Source organism: Engraulis encrasicolus, chromosome 13 (assembly GCF_034702125.1).
Source record: "Engraulis encrasicolus isolate BLACKSEA-1 chromosome 13, IST_EnEncr_1.0, whole genome shotgun sequence".
Taxonomy (NCBI): Eukaryota; Metazoa; Chordata; class Actinopteri; order Clupeiformes; family Engraulidae; genus Engraulis; species Engraulis encrasicolus.
The window spans coordinates 6,070,571-6,084,258 of NC_085869.1; the positions used below are offsets into that span (position 1 = coordinate 6,070,571).

Below are 13,688 nucleotides of genomic sequence, written 5' to 3' on the forward strand. Positions count from 1 at the left end.
ATTGTTATTGCTGTGGGGAGGAAAAGCCTCCCCCTTGGAGATCAGTATTGCAGTGCAGCCAAAGGAGACTCAGTCCACCACTGAGCTCACACTCTACCATGCAGCAACACTATTTTAGTGGAGCTAGTTCCACACTGGACGATAAAAGTTGCACAAATAACAGATAAAACTAGATAAGATAACAAAGGGAAAGCCCTGAGGCTATTGTTTTAAAGGTGTCTTTAGTACACACACACTCACGTACATATACACTCACTCACACACGCACGTACATACACTCACTCACTCACTCACTCACTCACACACACACACACACACACACACACACACACACACACACACACACACACACACACACACACACACACACACACACACACACACACACACACACACACACACACACACACACACACACACACACACACACACACACAGGACCATATGAAGGCATCTGAGCATCTGAGGCTGTTGCTGTGGCGTTTACCTGGCTGGCGGTGCAGTTGGACAGGCAGGTCTTGTTGTCGGCGGCCAGGTAGAAATTAGTGGGACAGGCACACCTGTGGGAGCCGCCTGGAGACAGCAGACACAAATGGCTGCAGCCGCCGTTAGCCACTTGGCACTGGTGCTTGGACACTGTGGACAGGAAGAGGAACAGGCAGGAAGAGAAACAGAAAGAAAACAAATACATTAATAACAACAACAACAACAACAAACAGAAGGAGAGACAACAATCTGGGTATTATCCCATGTATTATAGCAAAAGGTATCAGACGAATGCGTGTTCACCTGTCTGTTATGGGACGAAGTGGGCAGCTAAATTATGGTAAATTCAGGTAAATGTGGCCACTTTGGGCTATTCGCTTTATATGCGAAAAGTGGCCCAATTTACTGTCCCTGAATTCACCAGATATTGCTTGCTATTCATATGGCTCATAGCCTGGCTGTCTCATGAAGGATCACATAAATACATGGGCTCTCAATTTATGCTTTCTCCTGGATGCATGACTCTAGCTGTGCACAACTAAACATCTGATTGTTGGAAATTGTCGGTCAAAAAATTAGCTCACGTGGTTGGCTGCTAGTGTCTTGCCCCTCCTCACAACACGGTGTTTATAAACACGGTGAACCTATGTACTGTATACTAAGCATCGCAAGATGTTGTCAAAGTATGTATCAATAAGCTTCAATCAAAGACCTACAATAGTGTACATTGGAAGGTGTGAGGTCCATTGTTGACTATTTGCTCAGTGCTTGCTAAAATAAGTGCACAAAACTATTTTATTGTACCTATCTAATCAGAATAACAACCAAAGACTTTGCTCTCAGCTTTAGGTGTAATTATGGGTTGATGTAGAAGATGGTACATGGTGGTGGATTCAATGGATCCTACTGTCTAGTGACATAGAGGGTGGTTGAGATGGAGATGGATTCAATGGCCTGTATGTCTCTCTGTCTGTCTGTGTGTTTAGCTATCGGTTAATTGATTTTTCTCTTCAGGTTGGCGTAGAGGGCGGTAGACAGTAATGGACTCGATGGCCTGTTTGTCTTTCTACCTGTATGTCTGTCTATCTATGGATGAACTGATCTTTACCTTCAGGTTGGCGTAGAGGGTGGTAGACGGTGATGGACTCGATGGCCTGCCATGAGTTGAGCAGCTCTCCGCCGTGCTCCCCTGTGGTCTTGTGTGCCCGCCGCAGAGACTTGGACTTGCTGTCCGTCCAGTAGATGAAGTCCTCAAACAGCGTCAGGCCCGTCACACTCTGGATGTGCTCCAGGGGCACTGAGGACACAGGAACAAGAGAAACAACATCATAACCCAGAAGTCACCTGTATGATTCAACATGTTGGTTATCCATCAAGCCATCAAACATTGAGTCAGTCCCTAGATGGGGTACTGGTAGCGCGCTCAGGCTGAGTCAGGCCCATCACACTCTGGATGTGCTCCAGGGGCACTGAGGACACAGGAACAAGAGAAACATCATAACCCAGAATTCACCTGTGTGATTCAACTTCAGTTTGCTCTACATCAGTGTTTCTCAAACGGACCACTTTGTCCCCCCAAAAATGTTCAGGGACCACCTGTCCACCTGAATTGACAGTTGGGAACACCTGAATTGACAGTTGACGGATGCTAATTTGATACTGCTAATTTCGATGCAGATCACTTATTTTTTATTCACATTTACAAGGCTGTCTTATTGTGGTGAATACAAGACTTAAGCTATGTTTAGCTTTGTAATTATGCTACAAATATAGCCTACTGCTTGCTTGTCTTGGAAATGTAGAATTCCCCTCGCAGATCGCCTGAGCTCTGTCACGGACCACCAGTGGTCCACGGACCACACTTTGAGAATCACTGCTCTACATGTATGCTGTATTTGTCTCTGTCTCTCCCTTAATGTGGTAGTGGGGCACTGAGGAGATGGGAGGGTGAGAGAACAGCAAAGGCTGTATAGCTGATGAAGTGCTTTCCTTTATTTTAGCATCACAATTGTGCTCTCTGTTTGTCTCGTTTTTCTCTCTGCCTAAATGCACATCATGTTTCACTGTTTCATCAAAGGATTTATATCAATTACAGTTGACTGCAAACTTATGCAAAGTCAGATGAATTGCTATTTTGCTTCCGGTAACAGCAAAATGTTAATTTTACAATCTGGCTGCCAATTGAAATATTACAATGCCCAAATGAGAAAAGGCAGCAATTCTATCAAAAACTCACAAAAAAGCTCACTTGCACAACTTCTCTCAAGGGTGACTGAGAACAAATAAACAATACAAAACAAGCAAACAGTCAAACAAACGAACTGAACAAACCCTGTGCACACGCACAGAGAAAAATCACTATGCAGACACGGCTGCATAAATCTATAGGGCCTACCCGCAACCCCACCCCCACACACACACCTCCACACACCTTTGTAAGTCAAACTAATAGACAGGTCATCAGCTGGGAAAATTAGGCCTTTTGTCCTACCGCACTTTTCTCTGTGGATTACTGACCAGAAGCCCTATTGGAAGAAATTTGAACATGGGGCCACGTCAATTTTTGCTCAGAATTCAATATGGCCGCCATTATCCCAAATGACTTGTTTTCATGCATTATTACATTGTACTATAAGGTGATATTCATGAACGATGAACTACTTTCAGCACTATTCTGTCCTAATTCCTTACATACGTGTTTACAAAGGCTGACTAAACTAACAGAAATGAAAATAAAGTGGGCCACCTTCCAAAATCCAAAGGAAAGTGCTGAAAATAATGATTGAAATGCACATACTGTACAGAGTCTATGGCTGCCAAAATTAGGCCTATTGTCCTGTCAGGGTTTTCACAGTGGATTACAGACCAGAAGGCCAATTGAAAAAGATTCACCTGCTGGTTGCCATCTCAAATGTGCTCCAAAATTCAAAATGTTCTCTGCTTTTCAGAATGGCAGACTTTCATACATTTTTCTCAATACTATAAGACCATAATTATCAATAAAGATAATTTTCAGTGAAATCTCCTATGTACAGACGTGAGTACAAAGGTTGGCAACAGAAAGATGTAAATTTCCTATAGACAATATCCTAAGGATTGTTGTCAGAAAATGATTGAATTACACATACAAAGTGGACTGCTGAAAAAAAGGCTATTGATCTGCCAAACTTTTCACATTAGATTTCTGACCAAAAGTTTTTCAGGCCTACATTTTTTTGCATAAAGCAAGGGTGAGTGTGCGTGCGTGTGTGCGTGCGTGTGTGTGCGCGCGCGTATCCCCCGCTCATCTTTCCCCTGCTCTACAGTGTCTTTCCCCCACACACTATTCTGCCTCCTCCACCCCCTCACTCATCCCCCCCCACACACTATTCTGCCCCCCAACCCCCTCACTCATCCTTCCCATGCTACTCTGCCCCCTCCACCCCTCACTCACTCCCCCACTATTCTGCCCCCCACGCTCAACCCCCCTGACTCATTCTTCCTCCACCCCCCCACAAAATACTCGCCCACCCCCCACCCAATGTGAAAACTTTGGCAGGTCAACCCCCCCCCCCCCAACTCAACTTACCCTTCCCCCCACACACACATTATTCTGCCCCCCCAAACCCCCCACACACTATTCTGCCCCCCCACCTCCTAATTCAACCCCAACTCATTGCCCCCCCCAACCCCACTCGCCCCCCTACCCCCACTCATCCCCTCATTCATCCCCCCGCTTCCTCACACATCATTGGGTCCCCCCTACCCCCCCACCTTACCCCCTCCCAACACACACACACCCGGTCTACTGTGTCTATGTCAGTGTATGTAAAGAAGCACACTGGCCACACACACTTGAGAAAAGCGCACTCAGGCACACGTACACACACATACAAACGCACGCACACACACACATACAAGCGTACGCACACACACACACACACACACACACACACACACACACAAGCCCGCACACACACACACAAGCGCGCGCGCACACACACACAAGCGCGCGCGCGCACACACACACACACACACACACGCGCGCGCACACACACACACACACACACACACACACAGTTTGGCAGGACAATATCCTTTTTTTCAGCAGTCCACTGTGTTTGTGAAATTCAATAATTTGACAACATTCCTTTGGATATTTCAAAGTGGCAAGATACAGGGGTTGGACAAAATATCTGAGACACCAGTCATTAGTGTGGGAAGTTTCATGGCTCAAGTGGACCAGCCTGTTAGCCAGTCTTCATTGATCATTGCACCAGTAAAGTGAAGGGCAAAGGTTCAATTAGCAGGGTAAGAGCACAGTTTTGCAAAAATTTTTGCAAGGCACACAACATTATGGGTGACATGTCAGAGTTCAAAAAGGAGAAATTCTGTGTAACTGTTGCATCTTTGACCGAGACAGCAAGTCTTTGTGATGTATCAAGAGCCACAGTATCCAAGGTGATGTCTGCATACCACCAAGAAGGATGAACCACATCCAACAGGATTAACTGTGGACGCAAGAGGAACTAAATGACACTAAAATGACAGGTGTCTCAGTTATTTTGTCCACCCCCTGTATATATATATTCATGCCTTTTTCTAGACAACCTTTATACTCACGTCTGTAAGGAGATAGGACAATTTAACTGAAAAATAGGTCATCTTTATTGGTAATTATGGCCTTACAGTATTGAGAAAAATGTGTGAAAGTCTGCCATTCTGAAAAACAGAGAACATTTTGAATTTTGGAGCACATAGATGGTCCCAAGATTTCATCTTTTTCAATAGGCCTTCTGGTCTGTAATCCACTGTGAAAACCCTGACAGGACAATAGGCCTAATTATAGCAGCCAGACTCTGCATGTGCATTTCAATCATTATTTTCAGCACTTTCCTTTGGATATTGCAAGGTGGCCAACTTTATTTTCATTTCTTTTAGTTAAGTCAACCTTTGTAAACATGTATGTAAGGAAATAGGACAGAATAGTGCTGAAAGTAGTTCATCGTTCATGAATATCACCTTATAGTACAATGTAATAATGCATGAAAACAAGTCATTTTGGAAAATGGCGGCCATATTGAATTCTGAGCAAAAATTGACGTGGCCCCATGATTTAATTTCTTCCAATAGGGCTTCTGGTCAGTAATCCACAGAGAAAAGTGCGGTAGGACGAAAGGCCTAATTTTCCCAGCTGATGACCTGTCTATAATGGGGAAAAAAATCACACACACTTATAGTATCAGACATGACAACACAAATCCATACTCCCCCTCAACCTTGTCTTCCATGATTGTATGAAAATTAAACATTACTATTCTATCTATATTTTTATGCTATTCTATTATATAGCATTGTCTGTTTTTTATTGTTTTAAATGTGTGAAGGAGAACTTTAAGCAATGTGGCAGCATTGCATTTTATAACAGCTAGATCCTGACCTTTTGAGGTCTTCTTGTATTTTATTTACTTGATCTTTGAAAAACTCTTTAATTTTACAAGGCATGTCTATTTGTTTGGTTATTAATCTGAAATGTGACGTGTGATATGTATTTGGAATTAGGACCCCAGGAAGACTAGCGAACTGCTAAGGCATAAGCTAATGGGGATCTTTTAATAAAATATTAAAATAAAAATGCCTATTATACTTGCTTTACATGTGTTTTTGCTGTTGTTGTTGTTGTTGTTGTTGTTGTTGTTGTTATCATCACCTTTCTGTCTGTGAGTGCCATTGGCCCAGTAGAGTAGCTGGATTTCTCTCTTTCTCTCATAGTGTAAACCTATTCACCCCCCGACTCACCTTTGTGTCTGTGAGTGCCGTCCATGTTGGCGAAGAGAATGTGGCTGTCGTCAGCCCAGTAGAGGCGCTTGTTGGTGTAGTCGATGGCTAGGCCAGAGGGGCTATAGATCTCTCTGTCGATGATCACCACCTGTCCACTCCCATCCATGCCCACGCGGCCGATATGCGAGCCCTCGCAGCAGTCGATCCAGAACACGTACCTAGTGTCCATAGAGGTGTGAGTAAACAAGGGAAGTGAAGAAGACACCCAATGACAGAGAGGGGAGGGAAAGACAGAGGAGAGGAGGATGAGGGAGAGGAAGAGAAGTAAGATGAGAGAGAAAAGAGAGGGTGAGGGAGAGACAGAGGAGAGGATGATGAGGGAGAGGAAGAGAAGTAAGATGAGAGAGAAAAGAGAGGGGGAGGGAAAGACAGAGGAGAGGATGATGAGGGAGAGGAAGAGAAGTGAGATGAGAGAGAAAAGAGAGGGTGAGGGATGAGGGAGAGGAGAGGATGATGAGGGAGAGGAAGATAAGTAAGATGAGAGAGAAAAGAGAGGTTGAGGGAGAGAGAAAGACATGAGATAAAGGGGGAAGAAGAAGAGGTTGATGGGGTGGGGGCCGTTGAGATAGAGGAGAGATAGAGGGATGAAAACAGAGGGCAGATAGAGTGAAATGAGCAAAGGAGGGGAGAGAGGGCAGAGTGCAATTAAAAAAGAGGAAACCTCACACCGCCCAAAATTGACAGAGAGAAATATGGTACAGAGAGGCCAGCAGGCAAGCAGACAGGCAGGGCAAGTTTCACCAATAGAAATCAATATGAGCAGAAGGGAATGGGAATTGACGGCTCTTGCCGAGAAATACGTATCAGCCACCCATTGCATGCCACTACAGTACTGGCCAGTTAATCTGTACACAGACACCTACTGTGTTTCGATGGTGCTAACAGTAGCACAGTCCAGATAAATATACTGTACATAGAACCCCCTCACACCATCACACAATTGACCTTTAAACTGACCAATCAACAAAACTATACTAATTAAGCGAGGTGTTCCCGCGCAGTCCGTCCCCCTCGGGGCCGTGAACTCGCCACCTCTTAGTCATCGCATCGGTTCAGGTATGGGAGTCATAGCACGATACCACTGAGCTAAAGGACCAGTCCTAGATCAGCACTTTCTTCCGATACTATATAAGGCTTCGGGAGGGAGGTTTACTAACTGACCCAGCAGCAAACAATAGCTGCAGCCCCCGCACAGGTAAGTTATAAACAGTTCCACTTAACTGTTACGTTTGCCCACAGAAGCATAGTCCATAATCATACTGAAGAAACACCCCAATTTGAATTCATGTCAATGGTGAGAACCATGGCGTTGACTGACATGGCAACAGGGGCTATGGAGGGTGTTGCTTAGTAGAACTGTAAATTTTCATTCAAGCTTGGGTAAAAAATACATTAGTATATTTCACACAATGCTACTGGATCCCATAACAGTGTGTGCGGAGCAATGGGTGCCGCAGCAAAGAATATCAAATAATATTTTTATGAAATATTCTGTATTTCTTGGGAATGAACCTCATGCCTGGGGCTGTGTTTTAATTGCCTCATTGTTATACTGCGTCAATACAATATGAATGTACTGTATAGCAAAAATAAACTTTATTAATTTTAGAACTGGGTCTGTTTGTTTTCCGAAATATAACTGCAGATATATATTTGCGAAAAAAATTAAATATTGAAAAGAACTACCATTGAAAACTATTGAAATTGAAATCCCTTAGTAAAGTGAATGTGCTGTGTGGGGGTACATCATCATTAAAATGAATTGTGTGTTACATTAAAAACAGTGCAATTATTTCACCAAACTATTTAATCATGGGCCAATGCACAACCCATATTCTTTATAGTAGCCTGTGATTGTTGTTACAGATAAAGCATACCTTTCCGTGTCCTATTTGTAATGTGCTTAAAAACAATGCCTGTAATGTTGTGGTAGTGTGATGTTGTAATATTGTGGGAAAGAACATTTTATCAACATGCTTCGCTTATTTATTTTTGTGTGCACTTGCTGACAAACAAACAAACAACTAGCATCAACACAGTCTTCTTGGCCAGCGACACATGTACAAATGCACCTACCCCATCTGAGAGTCCAGGGCGATGTCGGTGGGGTTCCTGATCCCGGAGCTGACGAGGACTGTGGGGTAGAGGCCATTTGACTTGGACACCTCCAGGGTCTTCCTCTCCACATCACACCAGTAAAGGTTCTTCCCAATCCAGTCCACCGCCAGAGAACTGGGCACAGCCGTCCTGTGCACAATCTGTCGAGAGGTACAATAGTTAGGACTGCTGTTATTTTTCGTACTGTTTTAAAAATGTATTTGTCTATTTTTAAACGACTGTTTCGAGCCTTGTATGTACGCAATTAGCTAAACCATCATTTTGCACCTAGCACGCACGCACGCGCCGCACGCACGCACACGCACACGCACACGCACACGCACACGCACACGCACACGCACACGCACACGCACACACATACACACACACACAGCACTTCAGCTTGGCTGGCTGGGCCGGTGGGGGAGAGATAGCAGGAAACAAGCACCATAATGAGGAGGTGAAATTAAAAGGCAGTTGGACTATTAGCCACCAGCAAAGAACAAGAGAAAAACACAGAACGGAAACCCTCCAGTTACCCAGAGATTCAGTGCCAAGAGAGGTGACCCCCACCCACACACACACACACACACACACACACACACACACACACACACACACACACACACACACACACACACACACACACACACACACACACACACACACACACACACACACACACACACACACACACACACACACACACACACACACACACACACACACACACACAGGTTACTCCCACAATCCTCCAGCATTGCCAAACCTCAGCAGAGAGCTGTGTTAATGGTAGTAATATTAGTTGGAGCACGCATATATTCTCTCTTGATTTGGCAAACCCTATGGGCCAGCTGGCAAGCAGAGCAGGTTTCTTCCCCCTCAGTATCATTATTTAAACAGCAAATACAATAAAGAAACTGTGAAATACGCAACACAATACAACACACCAACTAAGCAGGCATTTCTCTTCAGCACATTTTCACATCTTTCTCTTCAGACCCATTTCCTGATTATAAATAATACGTCACAGATCAAGGGACACCCCTATACACACACGCATGCACGCAGGCACACACACACACACAAGGAGCGAGGAGACTGACTAGGCTACAACAGTATCAGCTGAAAACCCCACTTTATAACAATCAGAGAGAGAGAGAGAGAGAGAGAGAGAGAGAGAGAGAGAGAGAGAGAGAGAGAGAGAGAGAGAGAGAGAGAGACAGAGAGAGAGAGAGAGACAGAGACAGAGAGAGAGAGAGAGAGAGAGAGTAAAGAGAGAGACATTATGCTATCGTCCACCATATTTTCCCCCTATGGCATGGCGCTGGTGTCTTTATTGGATTCTCTCCTCTTTCTCTTTCCGCTCTCAGCAGCTTTTATATAGTAGTCTAGCTATATCTGCCATCTTTTTACTACATTGACATTTTGGAAATGGCACTACCTAAGGCCCCTGCTTCACCTTTCTCACATTTTTAACACCATTCAGTAAAAAAAGAAAAAATAAGGCAAAGGGGCAGTGATGATACATTTGTGAATCTTATTAAAGCAAAAAAGAAAAGAAACTATTAAGGTGTTTACTGCACATTACATTACATTGCATTGCAGTTCACCAGAAGCACATCATCTTTTGCAAATACTATTTTTTCTATCCAGAAGGAAAACCAAAAGGTATTTAACTGATTCAAAATACTTGTGTTGTGACATTTAAAACTGAGTACACAACCATTGTGTGTGACTTTGTGGGAAACATTCAGAGTGTTATTAAATGATTATGTGGGGTCAGAATGATGCAACTCTAATAACCATTTTGAGGTCACATTGCTTTATTCTTAAAACTCTAAATTAAGTGTGGAGCGGGTGTGCTATATGTTCAAGGGGAACATGGTGGGAGGTGGGGTGGGGGTGCATTGTTTTCTACAAACCTTGAGGTCGCTGCCGTTCAGTCGCATCCTGTTGATCTTGCGGCCGCTGGGTCGCGTGGAGTCGATCCAGTAGATGAACTCCTTCCTGTAGTCAAAGTCTATACTGATGATGTTGTTCAGGCCCTGTGGATAGGGGAACAGGAATTAGACAAACAGACAGAGACATATAGACAGAGAAAAATACACATACAAAGGGCACCCTGTGGTCCATTCCATCTGCCTTTCATGTCCAGAGTTTGCAAGGAAGTCGCGAGTTCAAGCCCTGACTGCATCGGATGACTATGGTTACTAGCCTGATTGTCATCGACTTTCAAATCTCTTCGAGACTTAGTCTGACCAAGAGCATAACAATTAACATTTCCCACACGGCATGGTTGACCAGCTTCCTTTGGTTTGCTAATGGCTGTTTGCTTCCCGACAAAGTGGGAAGAGTTCCCGATTTTTCGGGAGTTCAGAAAGTACTGTACTTGCATTACTCTTGACCTGACTAGTAGCAATGCTGAAGGTGACAGGATGGTGGGGGCTGTGGTGGGGAAGGGGTAGGGGAGGATGTGATGTGGGATGGGGGGTTGTGATGGTAGTGAGGTGAGTAGGGAGAGGAGAGTAGGGAGGTGGGGACAAAAGTGTGTGATGTGGAGGAGGGGGGTGACAGGATGGGTGGGGACAGTGGTGGGGAAGGGGTAGGGGGAGGATGTGATGTGATGTGGGATGGGGATTTGAAGGTGAGTTGGGGCAGAGGGATGTCATGGTGGGGAGGCGGGCAGAGGAGCATGTGGATGGATGGGGAATGGGGTTTGGGGAGGTGGGGAGGGATGTCTTTTTGATCATATTGATTTTTCTCTGTACGAATTGGGAGTCGCATTGCCTGTGGCGAAGCGTTCAACCCCCTGCTAGCAGAACATCTTGGAGGCTTGGTTTGTGCAAAGGTGTGTGTGTGTGTGTGTGTGTGTGTGTGTGTGTGTGTGTGTGTGTGTGTGTGTGTGTGTGTGTGTGTGTGTGTGTGTGTGTGTGTGTGTGTGTGTGTGTGTGTGTGTGTGTGTGTGTGTGTGTGTGTGTGTGCGTGTGTGTGTGTGCGTGTGTGTGTTTTCCACCATCAAAGGCATCTGTGAGTCCATGGTGCATCCGTTACTGTCATGTTCCTGTAGCGTCACCGTCTGTCATTCGCTCCGGAGGTGCCACATCAAATCAGCACACACCGTTACCTCTAAGCCCCACCTCTCCAAGGTGCCACACCCAATCAGCATGCACTGTTACCTCTAAGCCCCACCTCCCCAAGGTGCCAGAGTGGAATAAGCCCACAAAAGGCAGTAAAGACGACAAGAGGTGCAAGTCGAGAGGAGAAAGTCGTGAAAACAGAAGAAGAGAGGGAAGCGCACTAGCCCAGTGTTTCTCAACCTTTTTTTAGGCGAGGCACCCTTTCAATTCATGAAAAAATTCAAGGCACCCCAAACCAACAAGCAGTAATATGGTATCACATCCGATACCACACAAGCTTAGAAAAGTAACACATTTGGAGACGTCACACGACCTATGTTCAAAGTTGCAGCTGACTGGGGCGACCTATATTTACTTTATTGTGCGTAAATGGCAGATGAAAGATACCACTGACTAACATTAACTTATCAATTTAGACAAATATGTATTATATTACATAATTTATTCATCAGTCACGTTTCCGCGGCACCCCTGAGTAATGCACATTCATGTCAGTCTAAATAACCTCCCTAAGCCACTGCTGCTACGACAAGCTGAAATGTTGCAGAAAAAATAAACTGTGTCATCGCGAGTAAGTGGTAGTTGCAGCTCTGACCAGTATTAACTGTGTAGACGTCAGCACTTATTTTACCTTTCTTTAAATATTTGAATATTTATGTATTCATACACAAGGTGGAAAAATTACACAGCAATGATTTGTTAGTTACAGCTATTATTGATTACTGATCGACACAACAGGAGAAAAAAATTACCTAATCTGTGATTTGGTAACACTTTATAATAATGTTCCTTAGTAAAGACTCAGTAAATAATTAACTAATGATGAATAAAACATTAACAAATGTTTTTGTTATTAACTAAGCTTTATTAATACTTTATAAAATATCTACAAATGATATCTGCAAGATTTTACACACCTTATAACAGATTATTTTATTCATTTACAAGCAACTTGTAAATGTTTTATAAATATAAAATATTAACATAGCATTTCCTAGTCATTTACAAGCATTTGTTTACATTTCCTAGTCATTTACAAACGTTTGTTAATGTTTTGTTCATCAATAGTTAATTATTTATTAAGTCTTTATAATGCTTTTTTGCATCCATTATTCTAAAGTGTTACCTATGATTTTTTTTGCTGGTATGTCAGCCAGACTTAGGTCACACATCATTGGTCTTCTATCCTCTCTCTAGGCTGAGTAAGCTCTCATGACTTGACAGAAGGCCCTTGTTAGACTTCAACCTGATTCGCCATGTATAGCCCAAGGGCAAACAATTTCCTTCTAACACTGCAACTGCAAAATGGATGTAAAATAAATTAAATAAAAAAATACAGGACTAAAAAAAAATACAGATCTCCTCAGGGTGTCAGAAAACTGTATCACCACCACCAACCTTCTGAATGACAAATGATACGTGTCACGCTTTTTATACTACTGCGTCTCGCGCACATTACACATTAGTGACGAAATATTCTCCTACCCAATAATGAATTAAATAATATTTCTTCCTTCATGAATTTACACATTGTGCATCAGAGTTAATATTCTAAGAAAATAACAATTCTACTGTAATAATAATTTTTCATTCCAAAATAGAATGCCTTTCCTAATATGGCTCTTACGGCTCCTCTATCCTCCCTCTAGGCTGAGTAAGCTCTCATACTTGACAGAAGGCCCTTGTTAGACTTCAACCTGATTCGCCATGTACGTATAGCCCAAGGGCAAACAATTTCCTTATAACACTGCAACTGCGAAATGGATGTTTAAAATAAATTAAATAAAAAATAAATGAATACAAAAGAAATACAGATCTCCTCAGGGAAATATCCGTCTGGCGAACTGAGGCCTGAATTACACCTCATGTCATACAACGAGCAAGAAAACTGCTGAATGATTAATCCTTCAATGGCAAGAGCCAACGAAAGCGTCAGAGGCCTCACGAGTAAAGGAAAAGAAAGAGAAGAATGAATGAGCCATTACTCATGCACGCCGATTGGATCTTGTCGTATTTACATTGATTTAATTATGGATGGATTGAAGGGACGGAGTGGATGAGATGGGAGGAGTGGGGGATGGTAGGGGTGGACAGGTAGGGCTGGCTTGGATAGGTAGGAATGGATAGAGACAGGGGGGCGTTGTG

The 13,688-nt window shown here is 43.6% G+C and overlaps 1 protein-coding gene across 1 annotated transcript in view; it reads right to left on the bottom strand.

Annotated features, from left to right (window-relative positions):
* The window catches only part of LOC134460642 (low-density lipoprotein receptor-related protein 1B-like), a 573,784-nt gene that overhangs the window by 84,123 nt on the left and 475,973 nt on the right, over positions 1 to 13,688 (bottom strand). Inside the window, exons 58-62 of the mRNA XM_063212999.1 lie at positions 10,329 to 10,451; positions 8,383 to 8,564; positions 6,265 to 6,464; positions 1,595 to 1,783; positions 488 to 636 (exon numbers count right to left, since the gene is read on the bottom strand). Coding sequence (XP_063069069.1) covers positions 488 to 636; positions 1,595 to 1,783; positions 6,265 to 6,464; positions 8,383 to 8,564; positions 10,329 to 10,451 — 843 coding nt within the window. The remainder of the gene's footprint in view (positions 1 to 487; positions 637 to 1,594; positions 1,784 to 6,264; positions 6,465 to 8,382; positions 8,565 to 10,328; positions 10,452 to 13,688) is intronic.